A 24,438-nucleotide genomic window follows, 5' to 3' on the forward strand; every position below is an offset into this window, starting at 1 on the left:
TTCATAATTGGTTACTTGGGATCTGGTCTCCCCTCAGCCCTAAATAATTTGTTAACTTTATCAAGTGTTAACATTCAGTAAGGCTTGGTTTTGAGCGTGATGAATTTCTCTATAGAGTATCTTATGATTTACAAAATAAATGCTCTTTCTAGTTTTTTTCTGCTACTACAATCACTGCTTTCAGTTTGACATGACACAGTATAACACATAGGAGCCCATTTCAGTATTGTAAAATGACATTTGGGTATAAATTACAAAGAGAAAATTTGAGAGGAGTAATAGAAAGAGTAGCAGGATTTTAAGATTAAATGTGAATCTATGCAGATGAGCTAACACAGATGAAAGTTTTCATCTATAAAGGCGAAGCACCACCACCGCCATCACCAACTTATGGGGTAAATATGTGATCCGCAGGAAAAGGCCCCCGGCATGAGTGAATCAGTATTATTCCATTCTAAAGGGCTTGGGGTTCATGGAGCACTTCCTGTGGCAGTTCGGGCACGTTAGAAAGCTTGTCCTAATTTAAACAGGAACAGGAAAAGCACACGGGGAGGAAAGCTTTTAAGTTTTGAAAAGCAGCCCTATCGTAGAAGAGGATGATTTGGATCTGCTACCAAGAAATAAGGATCTATGAAATGACGCTTTTGACCAGATTTCCCTGATTTGGTACCATCCTCTGTGACTCCCATTGTTGCATCCCATTTGCTGGGTCCTGGGAATTTCATACCTTGCATCTCTAGGAGACTTCCGTGACACCCCTCTGCCCCCAAATGACCACAGTTTTGAAAGGTCTTTCATTGTCTAGCTTTCTACATTAAACACCATAAAGTGCCAGCATACCCAGAACTGAAGTCAGATCTCAAGAAAACCCCACATTTCCCTCTGGTCTGAGCTCTCCTGCAGCCTCTTGCAACACTGAAGCGCATTTTCAACTTTGAGTCATTGCAAAATGTACCTGGAGACAGATGGTGGAAGCTTATTACTTCCTGTATTTTGAGAGAGCTTTGAACAGTTTTGAAGATCCTATCTTCCTGAGAGAGAAGGGGAGTTTGCACAGAAGATGGAAGGAGAACCTCATTGTCATACAGAATACATATATGATGTTGTAATGAGAAAAAGGAAAAAAAAAAGTGTGTCACATTAGATTGGATAGAGAGAAAGGATGGGAGAGGAGGGGAGGAGTAGGGAGGATAGGAAGGGCAGCAGAATAGAATAGACAATATGATTGATGTATGTACATTCTATATATGTATTATATATCAAAATGAACTCTACTGTCATGTATGACTAAAAAAATAAATAAAAATTAAAAAAAAAGGAATGAAAAAAAAAACACTTGGGACATGACAGTCAAGTTCAATCTCTCACTTGAAAATATAGGATTAGAGAAAGAAATTTTCTTGCAAAGGGCCTCACAACTAACCAACTGCAGAAATAATTTTCAAGTATTTGAACATGGTCATACTTAACTTCTTTGGGATAGGAACAATGTTACCTTCTATTTACATTCTCATTCCCTTGGAAGAGTTATCAAGCTATCTAAATATTTCTTTAGCATAATACTCATAAATGACTTTTATTATACTGCATTAGAACTGTTTATACTCTTTATTTTCATAGCTTCTAAGCCACTGACTTTTCATACATGCTATCTTAATAAAATGACATCTTCCCACTGTAGCTTTAGTAATATCTGAGTTCTGCTTGGACATTTTAAAGAAATCTTAAACTTCACTCAGGACTAGTCTGCTGGATTCTGATTCTTTCATCAATGGGACTTTCTCAGCTCCTCTTTTTACCTGTTTCTTTTATTTAAACTATTGTTAATTTATGTACCAGAAACTTGAATTACACAATGCGTCTTACACATGTTATTTCATTTAATATTCAAAGAACTGAATGAATTTGCTATAATTGTTGTCCCTATTTTATAGGTAAGGAAGTATAGACTGAATAACATAAAACTTCCAAAGTTACAAAAAGCCAGTTATGTGACAAAGCAAGGATTTGATTCCAGGGCTGTTTGACTCTATGACTTAGTGTATGATATAGCAGAATAGGACGATTCTAACAGAACTGGACCCACACAGTGGTTTAAGGGAAATCTATTCTAATTCTCAAGTTCTACTGGCTGGTCATTATGTTCTTGCTTATCATTGCAGGCTTAGTTTCTTGGTGGGGTGGTGTGGGTAATTGTATTGAGAGTCACCATAATTGGATATTTTGCATGGGACACTAAGGGTGCTTGTCTCCTCGTTGCAGGTGGCTGTGTTACTGCAATGTGCCACAGTTCTGTGACAGTCTACCTCGGTATGAAACCACCCAGGTGTTCGGGAGAACATTGCTTCGCTCAGTCTTCACTGTCATGAGGCGACAGCTCCTGGAACAAGCAAGACAGGAAAAAGACAAACTGCCTCTTGAGAAACGAACTCTAATCCTCACCCATTTCCCAAAGTAAGGGAGAACTCTTGCTCTTGCAGAACTTCAGGTTGCTAATACATGTCGAAGCCTGCATAGATAACAAAATCTGGAATGATAAACAAGCATCCTTGGGAAGAAAGTCCCTCAATTTCTTTTGTCCATCTTCTTGGGTGTGTTCCAGTTTTTATTAGCTTGTTAACTGCAACCATTGTCCCTTACAAGTTCCATTCACCTTCCACCATCTGGGCCATTGTCTCTGGATCTCCTACAGTGGGCCAGCACTTTGTTGAAACTAAAGGATGGTGGGGGAGGATCCATATCCACAGGTTCCATCCACTCAGGTGGTATAAAAGAACTCAAGTGGCTGTTTTTTTCATTCCTATTCTCCACCCCCCTCTAAGTACTGGTGAATTACCTGCCTCTATCTCTGTTCTACATGCTTTGGAAACTAGACTGTAAGAGCAGAACTGGGTGTGGTGGCACATGCCTGTAATCCCAGTTGCTTGAGAGGCAGAGGCTGGAGGATCAGAAGTTCTAGGCTAGCCTGGACAATTTAGTGAAGCCCTGTCTTTCTTAAAAACAAAAAAGAGGACTGGCCAGGAGTAGAGGCTTCCTTTAGCATGAACTTTGTATCTCTGCACTCAGTTTCTTATGGAATATACATATTCTTGTGCCTCTTACTCTACCAGAGCTCTGAGACATTATCTTTTAAGATCTTTAAATGAAAGGAATGTGTCAAACCAGTAGAACATCGAAAGGCTGCACTGTTGGCCTTGGAAATGCATTTTCAATGCTAAGAAGCAAAAATTTAAGCCAAAGAGTTTGGCTGCTAGTGAGAGGGACAATTGATAACTTGTGGAGCAGAGATAGTAAGACATGAATGAAACAGTTCACTTTGCAGTTGTCATTCTGCCTGATCCGTACTTGTTGGAGGAGGGAGAGGGTGTAATTTCAAAAGGCTCTCTAGGTATGATATAGCCTTTTTCCTCACCCTATTGAGAACTGTCGATTTAGAGAATAGAGTGTGAGAGGAAGTATTATCTTTTTTGACCAGAGGTAATTGAATTGAAATCTGTTTTATTTGAGAAATTAGATTTTGATTACTAAGATATTATTATTGGAGTATCCAATTTTGTATCTCAGGAAACATGGTTTTAATTGTTAAGTCTGGTCCAAATACCAATGATAAAAATGCTTCTCTGATAGAAACTGAAAATTCCTTGGCAGTTTAATCCAAATCCTAAAACTTTCATGGAGGATGTCTTGGATAATGCTGACAAACTTTTCAGCTGAACAACAGATATTTTCACATATTTCCTAGCATCCTGATTGTCAGATTGATTTATCCCCAGGAAACCAGCATATGAGACAAGGCACTTAAACTGCAATTTAAATGTTACCTCTCAAATGAGTTAAAATTTTTGGGTATGCTTATGTCTTTCAGTGGCTGCATATTAACTGGTCTAAGCTTTTTTTCCTTAGATATCGAAACAGTTCATACTTATTTCTCTATTATATTTGCCACAAAAGTGACATCTTATATTTTATGATGATAGTTGCCATTCTGTCTCTAAGCCAAGGAACAAGGGACAAAGAGGGACCACCCTCCCCCAACACACACACACACCTGTTATGCTGCTCAAAGATAAATTTTAATTACTTTGCGTAGTGACATTTTTTTCCCCCACAGCAAATTCATTTTCTTTTTGCAGATATTTGCTAATTATAGTGTGTTTTGTTCTATCAGCCCTCAGTTCTGGCACGCTTATTCTGTTGAGTTAAAAAATCAACGCTGCTTTCTTCTCTGTTACTAATAGTAGGGTAACACTACCACCCACTTCTGCTTTTAAATCCCCTTTCACTGAATATGACAACATTCTAGGCTGTTAGGGATTCAACCTACAGTTTTGAAAGCAGAATCAACACATTTTGAAGTCTGAGGCGCCATTTGAGTCTTGGGATATCTCAGAGTGAGAGCTGGGATCAGCTTGCCAGCATCCATTGAGGACTCTGGCTCTCAGATACATGGTCAGGGCGTATATCCTTATCTTTTCTGTCCTCATATGCTGTTTTTTTTGTGCTGCTTGGCTTTAACTTGTGCCTTTCTTCCCCTTATTTTCTATTATTTGCCAGTTTTCTTTAAAACCTTAATATCTGTATTTCATTCTAAAAGTAATAAATGTACATGTTGCAGAAAAGTACATGGTTTAGAGAAGTAAAAAGAAGAAAAAGATCACCCATGGCCTTACTACGGTGAACTAACTACTTTTAGTGTTTTTAGGTATTTCTATTTAAAAAAAAAAGTTATTTTTATTCTCCATATGTTAGAAAACTCCAGGAGATTATTGTGGGCTTCCAAAACCTGAGATGCTTTTGGTTATAAGATGATGGGAAGTTAGCATAGTAATTAATCACTGGTTCCAATCCTGGCCTTGCCATTTTGCAGTTATGGGAACTTGGACCAGTTATTTAATCTCACAGTGCATTAGTTATTGCATCTGTAAAATGGGTTTAGTAAGTGATTCTATCTCATGGTATCAATATGAAGATCAAGTGAATTAGTAAGCATCACCCACTGATAATACTACCTATCACACAGTGAGAACTCATGTAACCATGTGGTAAATAAAATATATAATACTGTAAGTCTCATGAGGATTCAGTAGGAAGTTCCTGGAGCAATTCAGGCACGAGGCAAGGATTCAATCAACATTAGCAACTTTTGCGGTGGTAATGACAGTGACAATGACAGCTACATGGAGAGCTGAAATTGTGTGCTGAGTCTCACTGGGGAAGACTAATGCATTTCCATGGTGTAATGTTCTGTGTATTTTATGTTGCATGCAGCTGTATAAGGTCAACAGAGAATAGTTTGTAGAAATGCATTTCTGTATTTAAATATGTTAGGGCTGCCCAAATAAGTCGTCATATCAGTCTTGATTCCCTAGTGTATTACGAGTTGAAGGTGAAACTCAGAGGTTTAGGGTGATTGCCATAGATGATTAGGACTTTTGTTCCTCTAATAACACGTTAATTTTTTTTTTCACTCTTTTTATCTTACTATTATTTTTACTCTTGTGTTTAGGTTTTTGTCCATGTTAGAGGAAGAAGTTTATAGTCAAAACTCTCCTATCTGGGATCAGGATTTTCTTTCAGCCTCTTCCAGAACCAGCCAGCTAGGAATCCAAACAGGTAAATTTCTTTTAACATTAATTAGCCATCAGGAAGGCCAACTTGAAGTGTTCCTTGTAGCTCATTCTGCATGTCATCAGGAAATTAAAGATTAGAGCCAGCAAAAAAGCAAGCACTTTGGTGAATCTTGCATCTGTATCCTATTAATGAGGAGAAAGTGGGTACAAACCAGAGCCTTGTAACTGTGTCTGTGTCAGTGAGGAGTGCAGGTGCACACCGAGTCGTTAGAACAGTAACTGCAGGAAGCCTTAGCTTGCACATTGCAATTTTATGGGAGGTGTAACATACCCATTGTTCAGCTCTGTAGTCAGCTGCTAGCTTTATTCACAGATACTTATAATCTCAGTCAATGGCTAAATATGCCCAGGAATCAAGTCTCAGTCTGGCTTCTTACTCTGTGGTGTCTGTTTTATACATCCACTTACTACCCAGGATAATGGTGGGTTAGTGAGTGGAAGAGAGTGATAATCTGTTTCAGGATGTGAAATACTTTTCAGTAGGGCAGGGCATCTCTTTCATTTCCTTAGGTCAGCTGGTGGCATCAGTTGGCATTTTGTGAGGAAGGGAGAGAGATGTGTTTTCTAGTCACAGTGATCCCAGGAAAAGGATCTGAATTCCAGCTTTTGACACTTGGAAGACAGAAGTTTGGCCAAAAAAAAAAAAAAAAGTGCTGGAGCAACAATTTATGCCTGGCGGTGGGGAAAGACAGAATGTTGAATTTTCTCCGTCCAAAGTTTTTCATAGAGCTCTAGCTCATGTTCGTATGGAGGCTTGTGAGTGTTGCCCTCAGCAAAGGTTATTTTATTTTTGCTTTAAAAAAATTCAAGTAGAGCCAGGCACGGTGGCACATGCTTGTAATTCCAGTGGCTCCAGAGGCTGAGGCAGGAGGATCATGAGTTCAAAGCCAGCCTCAGCAAAAGTGAGGTGCTAAAGCAACTCAGTGAGACCCTGTTTCTAAATAAAATACAAAAAAAAAAAAAAGAGGGGGGGTGGGCTGGGGATGTGGCTCAGTGGTTGAGTGCTTCTGAGTTCAACCTCTGGGACTCCCCCTTTCTCCCCCAAAATCAAGAGGCTGGGTGTGGTGGCACATGCCAATTCCAGCTACTTGGGAGGTTGAGGCAGTAGGATCCCAAGTTGGAGGCCAACCTAGGCAACTTAGCAAGATTCTGTCTCAACATAAAAAATAAAATGACAGGGGAATGTAACTCAGTGGTAAAGCACCCCTAGGTTCAATTCCTAGTATCCCCCCTCCAAAATTTTGAGATATAATTTACATACAGTAATGTTCACCCTTTTTAGTGTCCTGTGAGTTTTGACAAACACATTTAGTTGATTAACCATCATTATCATCAAAAGATGGAAGTATCACATCACTCCAGACAGATGCGCTTGAGTACCTTCATAGTCCATTCATTGTTATACTCCAGCCCTGGCAACCACTGCTCGGTTTTTTTGTTTCTATAGTTTTGCCTTTTATAGTGTGTCATCTGGAAGGAATCATATAGTATATGCTTTTTTGAGTTTGATGACTTCCAAATAGCAAAATGCATTGGAGGAGTCATTTATGATCTTTTAAAAATCTAGAACCCAATCATGAATGCAAATATAAATTTAAATGTAAATTAAAAAAAAATTTTTTTTTGTGGGGATACTGGAGATTGAATCCAGGGGTGCTCTACCACTGAGCTGCATCCCCAGTTCTTTTTATTTTATTTTATTTTTAAAATTTTGAGATAGGGTCTTGCTAAGTTGTTGAGGCTAGCTGATCAAAAACTTTTTAAAAAAAAACTCTCGCTACCAAAAACATGTCAAAAACACCTTTGTGACCTTTTAGTTTCACCTTAGGTCATAATTTCATGTTTGGTTGAAAACCTACAGTGCTACAAGGCCTACCCATTCATATTATACACTCTCCGTAGACTTGAGCTGTCAGTCTGGACACAGTGTTTACTGGACACATTCTCTGTAATTACTGGCCATTGTTCTCTGAACTTGTGCTATTTTATTTAATCTTTTTTCCTCCCCCTTCTCTACTTTCTCCTTCTACTCCTTCCTTCCTCCTCCTCACACTTTAGCCACCTCCTCCTCCTGCCTCAGCCTCCTGAGTTGCTGGGATTGTAGGCATGTGGTATGGCACCCAGCTCATTTTATCTTTGTCCTGATCCTACTTAGTTTCCAAATGTCATCTCTCCCACAAACTCTTTCCTAATTCCTCCCATGCACCCTTGCCAGGACTATATCTCCTTTCTTCCAGGCTTTCTTAGAACCCTGACTGTATCCTATTCTTGATTCTCAAACGTGTCTGCACGATGAAACCACCCATGGAGATTTGAAATGTTCTAGATTGTGAGCGCCACGCCAAGAGAGTGGGATGTTATTGGCCTGGGGTGCGTGACCTACACGTTGGGACTTTTAAAAGCTCCTAGGTGAAATTCTAATGTGCAGTATTTGAGAATGACTGTGTCTTATAGTGCTCACCCCATGGTATCCTTGCCCTGTTTTTTTTTTCCTATGTATTTTTTTTCTCTTCTATGAATGCAGTTCTTTGATGATCAGAGACCCAGTTTTTCAGTAATAATAATACAATAATAATACTTTTATTAATTGCTTGCCTGTGAAGCTTGAGGCCTGCTTTATGTCTTCAAGCTTTTTCAGAGACCCTGGGAACCTGGAATGATCATCTCTTTTGCGTGGTTGAGGACATGGAAGTTCAGGGTTGAGCAACAAGTTGCCCCAAATCACAGCTTATAAGACATGGAGCTGGGTTTCATACCTGGGGCTAATTTCTAACTCCTACACCACCTCAGGAGCCGGAGCTCTACCTGCCCATTGCATTCTCTTGGCGTGCACTGCAGCTGTGCCCTTCAGGCTTACAGAAGGAATGAGTGAAGAGCATCATTTCCTCCTTCAGGCAGGGGGACACCAAAGTTATTCAGCTGGATCAACTTAGCTTTCTTTGGGAGGGACTCTGGGGAGGATTTTTCCATTTGTGAAAGACCTTTGACCCTTGTCTTTCCCACATCCTCCCAATCTGCTCAAGTTCTGACCACATGTAATCTGTCATAGAACAGGATGAAGAAAGCCGAGGTTCTTTGACTCAGTGAGAATTTTGTGTTTAATTCTGTGGCTAAGGTCATCCCCAGTTGAGTGGGATTATACACTTTTTAGTATACAATCGCTTTAGTATTACATGAAGCTGTCAGCAGCATACTGCTGTAATTGCAGTGTGTTCATTTTAGGGGAAAGATGAGTATAATCATTTACCTAATTGGCATGTCTGTGCACTGATGCAACTGTAATAAATGACATTTGTAATGATGGCTCTGAAGTTTTGCAAGACACGTAGATGTCCTTTGAATCATTAGAGCTTCCTCTTGGTATAGAGTCACTGCAGGGTACTTTGAAATTCAGATGGCCTGTATGCTGGAAGAAGAAACATAACAGCCTATATATTAGTTAGCTCTCTGTTGTGTGAGAAAATACCTGAGAAAAACAACTTGAAGGAGGAAAGATGTATGTTGGCTCAGTGTTTCAGAGGTTTGAGTCCATGGTCAGTTGGCTTCATTGCTTTGGGTCTGAGGCAAGGCAGAACATCAGGGTGAAAGGGCATGGCGAGGAAAACTGCTCATTTCACGGCAGCTAGGAAGGAGAAGGGAGAGACAGAGGGAGGCCAGGAGAAGACATAACTTTCAAGGACATGCCCCCAGTGACCCACCTCCTCCAACCAGGTTCTACTTGCAAGTTCTACCACCTCCCAATGGCTCATTCAATTATGCATCATTGAGGCTCATGCCTTTACCACATAAACCTCTGGGGAATATTTCTGACCTAAACTGTTACAGTTTGGTATTTTAGTGTATTCTGATTTTTTCTAGGGGGGGGGGGGAGATGGGGTCTATTTGTCTATTTGCCCAGTCTGACCTCAAACCCTTAGGCTCAAGCCATCTTCCTACCTCAGCCTTCCCAATAGCTGGGTCTTCAAGTGTATACCACTACCTCTGGTTTTATTTTGATTTGTTGTATATCAGTTACTATTCAGTTAGAAGTACAGGGGGTTAGGTTCACTATTGCTTGGTTTCCTTATTCCATCACTTTCTTGATTGATGAGAATGTTGTTCTCTGCACAAAGAGCTTTGACTGCATTAAAAGTTGGGTGAACTTTCTTTCTGGGTATCTGATCTGCCATCCTATGACCAGTGTCACTGAGAATGTCTATACCCCTCATTATTTTTCACCTTTTCAGCTATGGATAAGCAGCACAGCTAGCAAAGGAGCATCCTCTTTGTACAATAGCAAAACAAACATATACCAACAGCAAAACTTGTTTAGGAATACTTTCAGATTTACAGAAGAGTTACAAGAATAGGATAAAGATGGTCTAGATTCACCAGTTATGAACATTTTTCTATATTTTCTTTATTGTCATCTAATCTGTAGACTCTCTTCAGTTTTGTCTCTTGTCTTAACAATGTAGTCTATAGCAACTTTCCCATCACCTCAGGAAACTTATGATTGCCAACTTGTACCATGGTTGCTTGCATTGGGTTTGATCGCTTGGTGAAGTTGGTGTCCGCTGGCTTTCTCCATCATAGCATCACCAACTTTTCCTTTTGTAATTGAAAAATACTTTTGTGAGGAGGTACTCTAGACTTATGCAAATATTCTGTCTTCATCAAAATTATACTCATAAAGTTTAGTCTACATACATGATCTTTCCTGAATGAGTTATTGTATAATGGCTGCCAAATGGTGATTTTTTTTTTTTTAAATTTTAAACTACCTTCCATCAGTCTTTCCTTATTTATTTGTTGGCATTTGTATGGAAGAACTTTGCTTCCTCGTCATTCATTCATTCATTCATTCATTCATTCATGTGTTTCAATATGGATTCAGAAACTTATTTTATTCAATGAGTTATACTAATACTATCTTTATTATCTTGATGTCCATGTTTTTTATTGTAAAAATGACTTTTCTTGTGAGGTATTTGGTAAAAATAGAATGGTCTTTTATTGTCTTGGTTTCTTGTTGCCTGAAAAGAAGAGTCATTTAATACCTTCTTTTTCTTTTGTTGGGGCAGTTATCAATCCACCTCCTGTGGCTGGGACAGTTTCATACAATTCAAACTCATCTTCTCTTGAGCAGCCAAATGGAGGGAGCACCAGTCCTGCTTGCAAAGCCTCTTCTGGGCTTGAGGCAAACCCAGGTAAGCTCTTCAGAGGAGATGAGAGGGCTGTGACTTGCCCTAGGAGCTCCAATGTCTGCAGAGCACAAAAAGTAAAAAACCAAACAAACAAACAAAAAAAACAAAAAAAACAATTACAAATTGTGCATGACCAGATTTTAATGTCTGGAAATCACTTTGGTTTAGGATTTGGACTGTGTTTGTAAGTTATTGCTATGTACTAAACTAATCCAGAATACAGTCTTAAGATCTGTAATGACTAATTAGCATAGCTCACTCATTTGCTGTATTGTCTGGTAGTTGGCAGAGCTTAGCTAGTCTCAGGATCTTGGTGAGGTGGACTTAAAAGTCTATGCGTTGACTGGGGCCTGTGTTCTGGGCTTTACTTGGCTATAGCAATTACATGAGAGAAACTCTGTTCTGTATATCTCTCATCATCCTTCTGGGACCTTGGGCTGTGCAGAAATGTCCTTTTTGTGACAGTGGCAGAAGCACCAGAGAGCAAGCAAACATATGCAGTGTCTTGAAGCCTTGACTTGGAACTGTTACTCCATCACTTCTGCCTCATTTTGTCATTGAAAGCAAGTCACACATTTGAATTCAGAGTCAAAGGGGTAGAGAAAGGGAGAAATGTTGCGTATTCTTTTTGTTTGAAAAGCTGCAGTCACATGGCAAAGCATGTGGATGATAGCAGGAGAAAGAATTTGGTCATTAAAATAATCTGCCACATGGGCACAAGCATCTTTTAATCCTAGAAATATTTTACAATCATAGAATTTTTATTTTTATTTTATTTTTTTGTGGCACTATAGGGTTGAACCTCAGGCTTCTAGTGCTTTCCTAGCATGCTATATCCATGAGCTATATCCCCAGCCACATAGAATGTTTTAAGGGTTCCTTTCTGTCCACAGATTGGACTTAAAATTGTCTATACAAACAAATTATGGATAGGATTAAGCTTTGAAATAAAAGAAGTGCTAGGAAAAGGGAGAGAAGAGGATCTTATATGAAGTATATTTAGCATGTGTGTTGTTCTCTCTATCAAAGAGTTGGAATGCAATTGAAATGCTTTCTTATAATAATACTGTTAGTCTTTCAGGTTTCAGCCATGACAGGTGTAAACCTCATCTACAAAAACATATAGTTTGCAACATTTCCCTTGGTCACTCATAGAATTTGAAGATTTATTGGTCAGATATCTGAAAATATTCTTATCTCTAAAAACAACAATGTAAGAGTTATATACAGCTATTTAGTAAGTAATATATAATATGGAAGCATCTTCTGTAGACCAGGAACTTGGTATCACTCTCCTCCTTTTTAACTAAAGAGAGTAAAAATACTATGTGGCAGTGTGTTTGATGGGGTTCACATCTGAGGAATAAATTAGATTCAAACATGTAAAAGTTGAAAAAAATTAATTTTAAAAATGAATACATTTTATGAAAGTAAAAACCTGGAAAAACAAAACTTGACCATCGTAAGGGGAAAAAGCGATTATGCAATCTCCTGGAAAGTGGGAAAATATTCTCTCTGCTTTTGCATGGCCTTCCCAGCATGTGACATGTTAATTGCACCTACTTTATAGGCCAGGGCACTTTGTGAGGTTTTAAGGCCCCCTCCTCCCACCAATAAAAAGCCAGGTGTATGGCACACATTTGTAATCCCAGCAATTTGGGATGCTGAGGTAGGAGGATCACAAGTTTGAGGCTAGCCTGGGTAACTTAGTGAGACCTTGTCTCTAGAAAAATAAAATAAAATAAAATAATAAAAAGCTCAGTGGTATTCCCCACCCCCACCCCTGGTCCAAAGTGCAGAAATGGGAAAAAGTTAATTATAAAGTCAGTCATTTTATAATGAAAAAAATAAATTATTTGTCTAGAAGAAAACAATTCATATACCATTGTGTATACATATACATACTCGTAGGCTTGAATATGTGTATTTCTCCTTGAGCTACAAGAAGAAATAATAGTTTAAAGTTTCAATACACAACCCTGAGTAATTCATCAATCAAGCAAGCAAATGTATCAATAAAGATGTAGAAGCCTTAAAAACATGATCAATATGCTTAAACTAATGGATGTTTAGAAATCATTACTCCTCAGAATTGGAAAATTCATATTCTTTCCATAAAGACGCTGCACATTTATTTTCAAAAAATAATAAAACCATTTTAGGCCATAAAACAGCTGTCAAACTTTTTTTTTTTTTTGTATTTTGGTGTCATATGGACCCTATCCTCTTACTAAAAAGAGACTATATTAGAATTACTAACCAATAATAACTAGAACATCCCTTTATATTTTGCAAATGAAGAAACATTTGCTTTAATAACTCATAGATCAAGTTAAAAATTATCATAGCAAATAGGAAATATTCCAGATGGATCCGGGTTGGAAGTCATTGTGACCTGCTCCCTTTTTTTTCTACTCCTTCTGTCACCTTTTCTCCTGGTGAAGTGAGAGTCAACCTCCACACCCATCTACATTATTAGAACATTAGTTGGATAGTTGGCATATATTTTCTGTTTAAAACCATCCATTGTTTGTCTTTTATTGTGATTATCATAGGAGAAAAGAGGAAAATGAATGACTCTCACGTTCTGGAGGAGGCCAAGAGACCCCGAGTTATGGGGGATATTCCTATGGAATTGATCAATGAGGTCATGTCTACCATCACAGACCCTGCAGCGATGCTTGGACCAGAGGTCAGCAGGGTAAACTGGGTAACCAGCTGACAGACCCCCTATGGTCTCCTGGCCACTCCAGCTCTCAGAAATGGGGGTGGCAATGCTTAGAGTTCACATGCCACCCTAATCTGCATTCGAGCTGGTGGTCACGGTGGGGAGGGTAGCAATTGCTGATCAAAAGGTGACCAATTCTCCTTGATGAATATCACATCCCAGGGTCACATACCAGTAATTTCACATAGTTGAGAAAGTTTTGTCTTGAAGAATTTCAAACCCTCATAAATGTTGCAAAAATCCTGCAATAAAAATCCATAGCCTTTGGTCTAGATTCAGCAGTGTGTTAACATTACACCACATCTGACTTTCCTGTCTCTCCCTTTCTCTCTTCTGTGAATCATTTAGAACCACTTCAGACTTAAAAAACAATGTTGTAATACTTAACCCCTAACCTTTTTTGCTGGTATTTCATGAGAATAAGACTAACACAGGGCTGGTAAACTACAACTTATGAGCCAGGTGTGGCCCACTTATTTTTTAGAAATATCTATGGCTGTTTGGCCATACAACAACAGATTTGAATAATTAAAAAAGGGGATATGTGGCTCACAAAACATAAAATATTTATATCCAGTCCTTTACTGAGACGTTTGTTGACCCCTGGCCTAGGATACAACCCATACCCCAGTTCTCCATCCATCTAAATTTCATCCTTTTATTGTTGAGGGATCAGTTAGGGATTATGCATTGCATCTAGTTGTTATTACTTCATTCTTTAGTCTCCTTTAATCTAAAACAATTCTTCAGCTTTTTGTCTTTTGCAATGTTGACATTGTTGATTAGTCTTGGTCAATTGCTTTGCACAATGTCCTTCTCTTTGGGTTTGTCTGATTGTTAACCAGTGGTTTGATTGATTCAAGCAAAGCATTTTTGGTAAAAGAAAGTACTGCTGTCTTTTCATTGCTTTGTACCCAGGGGTGGGGTGACTTAAGAGATTTTTTTTATTGCTTCCAAGAAATGAAAAGATGGTTTGGACATAATTTTATAAACAATTTTATGGCTTTTTAGTGTGGCTCTGGTCAATTCAAGTATTAATTTTTACTTTGCTGTATTCCTTGGGTATTTGCTTTATGGTATTGAGGATAATTCGAAAAACTGGAATATCAGAGTAAAAAGATCTCATCATAAAATTACTCCTTCCATTTTCTTCTAGAGATTCAGTCTGTGGAGACTTAAAAAACTCTAGTGCCTTTTCTATACTTGTATTTTAGAGTATTAGTAACTTCACAGATTAGCTTAGTTTTTTTTTTTTCTTTCCAGCTATGAAGTCGGGATTCAGTCAACCATTTCAGAATTTATTGTGTGGATTTAGTATTATACCAGAGCTGGCTTGTACTGGCATGAACAAGAGAATTGTTGAATTTTCAGGAGTTTTGTTAAGCTGGTTATTAAACATCTTAGTAGCTTGAAATTGGCTCTGGTAGCACCTGGTTACCTGGACAGCCAGCTGTAGGCTAATGAAATGAGCAAGTAATGCCAGTTAGGACTTTTCTTCCCTTCATGAAGAGCTGTTTGTTGAGCACTTGCCTGCATACCACCTGGTGAGTTATGTAAGGTGGGAACATACAGTGCAGGCAAAGGTTGTACTGCCAGCTGTGGTTAGTGTGGTTCAACACATATTCCTCTGGGAAGAAAACTGTCCTCCAAAAAGAGATGCAAGAATATAAGTATGACTGCCGCTTTTGGGCCTTTCTGAGAATTTTGAGATATGTCATTTCAAGAGTCTTTAAAACTCAGCTGAATGAGATTCTTTAGGGGTTGGCAAACTATAGTTCAGAGGCCAAATCTAATCTTTTTTTTTTTTTAAAGTAAAAATTTATTGGTACACTACTACACCTGTTCTTATATTCTATAACTGGCTTTTTTTTTTTGGGGGGGGGGGGCGGGTGTCCTGGGGGACTGTACCTGCTTTTGCAGTTTAGTAGCAGTTGAGTAGTAAAGACAGAAGAGACCCTATGATTCAAAGTGTCTAAAATATTTTCTATCTGACCCTTTATAGAAAAGTTTGCTGATACCTAATTTTATATCAAATACCACCCTTATATATAGGTAATACTCAGCTTTCTTACAATACAATCTTTACCAAACTTTTCTGTCCTCCTAACTCGTGGTGTGTATGTGTATGTGTATGTGTATACATGTTTTCTCATCTGTGCATGTGTTTAGGACCCTGAAAAATCACAAATATGTATCTTAACAGAACAAAGAAGAGAAGAACTTTTTTTTTTTTTTTTTTTTTTTGGTATAGTACTAGGGATTGAAACCAGGGCCTTGCCTATGCTAGGCAAGCACTTTTTATAGTTTATACTTTTTTTTATAATCTTTTTGAGAGAGAGAGAGAGAGAGAGAGAGAGAGAGAGAGAAAATATATATATATTTTTTGTAGATGGACACAACACAATGCCTTTATTTTTATGTGGTGCTGAGAATTGAACCTGGGTACCGCCTGTGCTAGGCGAGTGCTCTACTTCTGAGCCACAATCCCAGCCCAAGCACTTTTTAATCTCTGACTCAGTGTCTAACTCCTTTTTGTTTTAAGTTGCCCCATCTGGCCTCAAACTTGGGATCCTCCTGCCTCAACCTCCTAAGTAGCTGGGATTACGGGTGTGTGCTCCATTACACCCAGCTTAGAAGACAAGTTTTGATATGTTCCAGCTTCACTATCTTATGACAATAACTCTTTTTTTTTCCCCCTGCCTCTTGCATCTCAGACCAATTTTTTGTCAGCACATTCGGCTAGGGACGAGGCAGCAAGGCTGGAAGAACGGAGAGGTGTAATCGAGTTTCATGTGATCGGCAATTCCCTGAACCAGAAACCAAACAAGAAGATCCTGATGTGGCTGGTTGGCCTACAGAATGTGTTCTCCCATCAGCTGCCCCGAATGCCAAAAGAATACATCACACGGCTTGTCTTTGACCCGTAAGCTGAGCTTTGCTCTTTCTTTTTCTTTAATTCCTTTTAAAGTGAAAGAGCAGTTCCTCTTAGATAGTGAAAGTCAGCCCTTACCACCCACTGAATCCTCTTGCCTCCTGTCACACTGTGGGTATAGGCTACATCAAGTTAATCTTCACATCAAAAAGCACTATGATTAATTTTTCAACAATGTATAAATGTTAATAATAATGGAGCTTTATATTTTAAATTGCTGGTGACTATCCTGTGCTTCATTCATTTTAGCAGTGAGAGAATATACACAATAAGAGGTCGCCTTTCTTTTTTCATCATCAAAGCATTTTGGTTTTGTTGATTTAAGTGGGTTCCATTGTTGCCAAGGTCAGTGAACACTGGGAAAATTATTGGTATATAAGACAGATTAACTTTGAAAATCCATTGCTTTAACACACACACACACACACACACACTCACACTCACACACTTCTCTAATTGGATGTGTTCTAGTACATACAGCCCAACAGCCCATATGAACTATAATATATGCATGTGACAGTTCAGAGTGATGCTTTACAGAGAAGGTCTGATAAATTCTGTATACAGAGTTTCACCAATTGGACATGTGGATTTTGTGGTTTTTTTTTTTTTTCCATAATGTTTTTGTAATGTTTTTGAGTAAGAACAAACCCTTCAGAAATACATGCCATGTTTGGGCATGACATGAGCATTCCCTGACCCCCCACTGTGGGTCCCCTGGGAATTGGGTGCATCAGTTTCAGAGCACCTTCACACATTCTCTGTTTTCCATTTGTAGACTTCACACATTTCTTAGGTGAGTTGCCTCTGGTACTGAGGGGAGCTCTGATGAAGTCTCGTGCTCTGAAAAATCTAGGTGGAAGGATGGTCTAGTGAAGATAGTAGCTAGATGAAGGAAGTTCCCATAGAAACTCAAGGCGAACCCCCTTCTTGGTTATTAAAGAATGCCTCAAAAAGTATATTCATATTACCAAGACAGGTAAAACTTTGACATAATCTTATTCTTTCAGGAAACACAAAACCCTTGCTTTAATTAAAGATGGCCGTGTTATTGGTGGTATCTGTTTCCGTATGTTCCCATCCCAAGGATTCACAGAGATTGTTTTCTGTGCTGTAACCTCAAATGAGCAAGTCAAGGTAAGGGAAACCTAAGGTCTTAGAAGAAAAGCAGAATGTGGGGCTTCCCACTAAAGCTGTGGAGCTTGGGAAGAGCTTTCTGTGCCATGGCCAGAGAAGGTTCAAAATGAAGTTCAGGACTTTTTGTGAAGAGTCCATTCACTGTGAGTGTATGTGTATGGGTATATGTGTGAGGAGAGCAAACTGTTCCATTTACCAACAAGTAGGGTTGTTCAAGGCTTTGTTGGACCTTGGGCCAAAGCACACTGCACAACCCAGTATTCAACTTAAGTGTAGCCTATAGCAAATGAAGAGAGAGGTGTTTGAAAGCAAATTTCAATGTTTATTATTAACTGACACACAACACACACATGTCTGTGTGTACGTGCATACACACACACCTGTCAGTGCTGAAACACCAGAGAGGATGTGGTTTATCTGGATTAGGAAAACGATTTAAGCGGCTTATGCCTGAGAAAAATTCGTATGCCCTTTCCCCTAAAGGGGACAAGGACTAAAGAGATTCTAATACAGGAAGTTATGAAAAACTTGAGTACAGTATTCCTATTCATGTAGGGTTTGGAATGTTTTTGTTTTTGTTTCCCCCTAATTGTTTTGAGCATAGATTATCTCTTCCCACTCTGGCCGTGTTTTATTGGTATTATGGTTGGTCCAGTCAGAATGAACTAGATTCCCTTTGGGCAGGCACAAAGAGCTCTCCTCTAGACCCTGTCATGTGTTGCTCTGCTGTTCTTAGGAAAAAGGAAATCAGAAAATGTATCCTTAGAAGATTATTCATTTGGTATTTAGGAAACCCTAAAGAATATCATGGAAAACTATAGTGGTAGTGGAGAGATAAACAGCTCATATTTAGATAATTGCCAAGAAAACTTATTAGAAAGTCTCCAGTGATATTATCGAACAGAAGCATAACGCAACCTGCAGATAGAAGCTATATATGTGTTTTAAGATAGTCTAGTGACTACATTTATAAAAAAGCAAGTGAAAACAGGTGAGATTAATTTTTAAAACATTTTATTTTGCTTAGTATTGAATATCATGAATAATTGTTGAGACTATTTATATTATTTGACTTATATTAAGTCCTTGAAATCCAGTGTATGCTTTACTCTCCTCTCAGCTTGACCTAGTCACATATCAGGTGCTCAGGAGGCACATGTGGGGAGCGGTTCACAGATTACATATGCAGATCTAGGGACATCCATTTCCAAAAACCAAAAATAAATCACTAGAACGAATCATTCTTTGGTTGAGGGTTACAGTCACTTGTTGGTGCTTTTGCTTTTATTAACAGGTTTACTCTCTAGTTACAGTGCCAATTATAGTTGCTGTGATGTATCTAATCTCATGAAGCTCAAGTGGAGCCTTTTGTCTTTGACTCCTAGCACTAAGCATCAAAGGGCAAATGCGATTTGACTGTCTTAACATTCATCATTCTGACTGGGGAAGGTGAAGTCCTAAATGTGCTGGAAATTGTTCTCTGGTGATTTTTCAAGGAATTCTGACAGCACATCTTTAGATGGCATTACTGCTATCTTTATCATTTTTACCCTTTGACAAAATGAGAAATGTGCAAATATCCATATATTTCCAAATGTCTAGAGTTTAGGACCTTACTTAAAGAAAAATTTGACTTCCATAAAGATAAGACCTAAAAAATATGCTTTTGGTTTTCCATTTCAGAAAGGTTGCATAATTTTTGTCTTTAAAGATAGCTATTTCTTGTTTGAAAAGGTCGATTAAGGTTGACTTGGACACACTTTTAGGAAGATACCACAGGAAAACTGAAGGTATTTAATATGAATTGGATGCTTTGTCATATTACTTCCCAGAAGGACAATTTGTTTTTTTTCCCTCTAAACCATGTAATTTTCTAAAGACTTAAAGGAAAGTAGCCAAACATCACAAACTCAATAGAAAGAACTAGAGGGGAAAAAAAAAAAAAAACAACAAACACTTGAATGTCTTGGAAGTGCAGTTTTAGAAAATGATTAGTTTTTCGAAACTGGAATAGAGGAATAAAATTTCCTTCAATATATATGAAAAAAAAACATTAGGGACTTGCTTTTTAGTAGGAATGGGAGAAGCAGTTCTTCCATTTGTTTTCTGGTCTTTTCACTCTCCTGTGTCATTAGTTGTGGGTTATTGAACAACTCCTGACACAGGTAGTATTTTTAATTATTTTTAGTTGATGATGGACCTATTTATTTATTTATATGTGGTGCTGAGAATTGAACCCAGTGCCTCACAAATTCTAGGCAAGTGCTCTACCACTGAGCCACAATTCCAGCTCATAGGTAGTATTCTTAAGACTTCATGGGTCCCAGTGGCAGCAGCCTATATCTGTGAAAACAGCAAATGCATAAATACAGGTATTTTTTTTTTTTCTTCTTGATACTGGAGATTACATGCAGGGATTCCTAGGCACTGACTGCTTCCAGCTAGCTCTTTTTTATTTTTTACTTTGAGAAAGGGTCTCGCTAAGTTACATAGGGACTTGCTAAGTTGACTAGGGCCTTGCTAAGTTGCTGAGACGGACCTCAAACTTGGGATCTTCCCAAGTGGCTGGGATTACAGGTATATGCCATCATGCCTGGTTGTATAAATAGAGGTTTTAAATGTTTATTCACCATATTAAAGATCTTGGCTAAATGTTACTTTAAAAGTCTTCTTCAGTCATTTTGGAGAATCAGGCTTGTATACCAAATCCTATGAATACGTTAAATAAGATTTGTATGTGATTTTATCGTGCCCAAAGCACACACAAAGGTAACATTTGAGAATTTATTTGAAACTCCTCACCTGGCTTAGAATACCTTGTCATGTAAAAACTATTTGACTTTCTTATATGTAACTCAGAAATTATATTACTTCTACAGTTGTTTACCACAATAAACATTTAAATAAGCTTTGAAGTTACCAAGTGGATTTGGAAAGGAATCCTTTTGGTGACAGTTTAAAATACAGGAATAAAAACAAGGAAATAGTTTTGGGGTTAATATCTAAGCATTTGCTTATAATAGCTTTGTTTTCAGTGTTATCTCTAACAGAGATGATGTTCACAGGTGTGAGTCATAATACTAGACGCAGAGGAGGTTCATGTTGAAAAACATAGTCCCTCATCACAAGCAACTTGGAATGGGGAAAATTTCTTTGTAGAGGTGACAAACTAGTTGACTCTGATGGCAGATATCTTATACAGGTTGTGAGAAGCTACCAAAGAACCATCCTTAGTAAAATTAATTGAATTTGGGGGTAAAGAGGAGAAAATTTAGTTTTACTAACTCTTCTTTTGTACCAGGGCTACTTTACTGAGTTGCTGAGGTTGACTTTGAATTCACAATCCTCCTGCCTCAGCTCCTAAACCACTGGGATTACAGGCATGTGCCACCTCACCCAGCTTTTATTAACTCTTTACAAGGTGGTACATATAACAAAATCATAGGTCTCTTGCATCAACTACGTCTATAGTGACAGGAGCTTCATTAGAGGAATAGTTTTTTAATGAATTTCAAGACACCACTTTACCTATACACGTGTTTCCCAGTGACTAAACAACCTTTCCCCTTTTCTCCAGTTTTTATCTTTAAAAATAATTTTTAGCTGGGTACAGTGGCACTTGCCTGTGATCTCAGTTGACACTGGAAGCTGAGGCAGGAGGATTGCAAGTTCGAGACCAGCTTAGCAACTTAGCAAGACTCTTAGGAACTTAGTGAAACCCTGTCTCAAAATAAAAATGAAAGGACTGGGGATATTCTCAGTGGTAAAGCACTGAAAAAATATGAAGATAATTTTTGTTACATTTTCATATAAAGCAAAAGTCCTACCGCCAACTCACTACTGTGAACTTCGTATTTGTCCTTCCAGGTACTTGTCTTTTGATTTACATACATTGGAATGTCCCTGGACATATCAGATGACAGTGTGTTTTGTTGTTTACATAAATGAAATTTATACTGCATAGATTCTTTTTTAAAAAAATATTTATTTATTTTTTTAGTTTAGGTGGGCACGTTATTATTATTATTATTTTTTTAATGTGGTGCTGAGGATTGAACCCAGTGGCCTCATGCATGCTAGGTGAGCACTCTACCACTGAGCCACAATCCCAGCCCTGCATAGATTCTTGTACTTCAAAATAATCTTAACGTTATGTTGTAGAGATCTTTCAACTTCATTGTATACGTTTGGTTATATAAATTTATACTTAAATTAATTAAGTTAATTTTATAATTTCGTTCCTCAGTTACTCAAGTACACAGTGACACCTGTGCTACCATATTGGATAGCATAAACAACATTTCCTGAAAAAAAACATATATATATATATATTTTGCCATACTGGGAATTGAACTCAGGACATCACACATGTTAGGCAAGCACTTTATTACTGAGCCACATCCCTAGCTCATAAAGAACATTTCCATCATTGCAGAAATTTCTTTTCTTTTTTCTATATATATTTTTTTCATTTCAGAAGTTTCTACTAGTGATGATATAGAGCTGTTTTATTCTTTCTATAATATTTTATAAGGCAGATGCATCATAATTTAAGTAATAGAAGTTGAATTGCTGTATGAATGAATATGTCCAATCTAATTTCTAGATTGCTCTTTCAATGGGCCTCTGAATTTACATTTTTACCAGTGTTGTTGGAGAATATCATTTCTCCTTATCCTTACTGACAATTATTGTTGAAATATTTCATTTTATGGTGGAGTGTTCTGATTTCTATGCTGTTGGACATATTTGTTTCTTTATTGATAATATTTGTTATTTGTGCCTATGACAATGTTTCATTTAGACTGCCCCCCCTTGGTATTGATCCTATAGAAGATAATAATATATTCTTGTTAAGACTTAATAACATTTATATGTCATTTATGGTATCTTAAATTGCTTATGGTATCTTAACGAAGTTTAAAGATACAAAGAAGTAGTCTACTTAATATCAGTCTTTATACTTATGCATTTTATATTTTCTTGAAGAAGCCTTTTTATACCTTTATGTTATATAATTTCTTTTTATACACACACACACATTTTTCTTGCAGTAACAAGGGATTGAACCCAGGGCTTTGGTAGGCAGATGGCCTGCCACTGAGCTACACGCCCCCCGCCCCTCCAGCATGTTTTTTTTATGTGCTGGGAATTGAACCCAGGATCTTGCTTGTGCTGGACAAACACTCTACCATCCAGACCTTTTTATTTTATTTTGAGATAAGGTCTCACTATATGGTCCAGCTGCCCTTGATCTCTTGAAACTAATAGCCTCAGTCTCCTAAGTAGCTAGGATTATAAATCATGTGCCACAATGCCCCACCTTATGTCCTTTTGTAATACTTTTGTAAAGGTCTTTTTTACCTTACATTTAGATTTCAAATCCATCTCCTTCCCATGTCTTTCATTTGACAACCACTTTTAAGGCCTAGCTTAAACTTCTTATTTCCTTCCATCCCTTTTCACCCCCTTAATTATTATGTGTTTTTTTTTTTTTTTTTTTTTTTTGCTGTTATAGGTACAAATACATCACTTTTTCAGAGCTGCACAATAGTTATATAATGTGAGACTCAAGCCAGTCACATACATAATTTTAAAATTTCTAGTGGCCATATTACAAAGAGTAAAAATAAATAGATGAAATTATTTTTGTACTATTTTATGGGGTGTGGGGGATGTGGGTTCCGGGATTGAACTCAGGGGCACTCGACCACTGAGCCACATTCCCAACCCTATTTTGTATTTTATTTAGAGATAGGGTTTCACTCAGTTGCTTAGCACCTCGCTAAGTTACTGAGCCTGGCTTTGATTTGTGATCCTCCTGTCTCAGCCTCCTGAGCTGTTGGGATTACAGGCATGCACTACCATGCCCAGCTGTACTACTTATTTAATCTACTATGTCCAAAATATTGCCATGTCAGCATATAACAAGTAAAAAGTTTAATAATGACAATTTTATTTCTGTGTAGTTTATACTTCTGGCACATCTCAATTTGGATTAGTCACATTTAAATCACTCCATGGGGCTAGTTGCTCCCACATTGAACACTGCAACTGTCTATTTTAATCTTGTATTTATATATTTATCTTTCCCATTTTACTATCTTCTCCTTAAACAGAGGAATATTGTATTCATGTTTTTATTCAAAACTTACAGTGTTTCAGTACTGTGATATGTTTGTGAAAAGCTAAAATGTATTTGAATAATATCAGTGACAGAATAATTTCCAGAAGAGGGAGATGATACTGCTCTCCTGTTTGTAGGACAGAGAATTACCTGATCATCATTATGTCCAAGAATCCATGCTTTAGGGAAGGCATTGCTATATTGGAGAAAGTCCTGGAAAAAGTGATTAGGTTGATGAGGGGTCTTGGAGTCATCCCATATAAAGAATGATGACTGTAGCTTTGATGATGCTTTGCTTGGGACTCGGGAGATGGAGATGGGCATGAATAGGACAGTATACATTTCAAGGGCTTGAAGAGCTAGCTGTTAAAAGCAGAAATGAGTCTGTAACTCAAAGAGTAGATCTAAGGTCCATGAGAAATAACAAGGGGCCAGGGGCTGGGATTGTGGCTCAGTGGCAGAGCGTTTGCCTCACACGGATGAGGCACTGGGTTCAATCCTGAGCACGACATAAAAACAAATAAATGTGTTATGTCCATCTACAACTTAAAAAAAAAAATTAAAAAAATAAGAAAAAACAAGGGGCCAGACAGATCTCTGGTGAGCGGTAGGAAGGTCTTCATGCCTAAAAATAAGTTGGTCCACCTCAGAACCAAAGCATATCCTGCATTGAAGGTATTGCAGCAGATTACCTATCT

At 37.9% G+C, this 24,438-nt stretch overlaps 1 protein-coding gene across 8 annotated transcripts in view; it reads left to right on the forward strand.

Moving 5' to 3' along the window:
* Positions 1-24,438, forward strand: part of Kat2b (lysine acetyltransferase 2B) — a 102,610-nt gene that overhangs the window by 63,109 nt on the left and 15,063 nt on the right. For all 8 annotated transcript variants that reach the window (XR_009228912.1, XR_009228913.1, XM_058586562.1 and 5 more), the window contains exons 6-11: positions 2,263-2,454; positions 5,507-5,613; positions 10,694-10,819; positions 13,372-13,508; positions 16,259-16,467; positions 17,487-17,613. Coding sequence is in view for 6 of the 8 variants with exons in the window: in XM_058586562.1 (XP_058442545.1) it covers positions 2,263-2,454; positions 5,507-5,613; positions 10,694-10,819; positions 13,372-13,508; positions 16,259-16,467; positions 17,487-17,613 (898 nt within the window). In the remaining 2 variants the exon portion in view is untranslated. The remainder of the gene's footprint in view (positions 1-2,262; positions 2,455-5,506; positions 5,614-10,693; positions 10,820-13,371; positions 13,509-16,258; positions 16,468-17,486; positions 17,614-24,438) is intronic.

The sequence above is a fragment of the Marmota monax genome, unplaced genomic scaffold (genome assembly GCF_021218885.2).
Source record: "Marmota monax isolate L192 unplaced genomic scaffold, Marmota_monax_Labrador192_F-V1.1 WCK01_AAM20220418_F8-fsc00152, whole genome shotgun sequence".
Lineage (NCBI taxonomy): Eukaryota > Metazoa > Chordata > Mammalia > Rodentia > Sciuridae > Marmota > Marmota monax.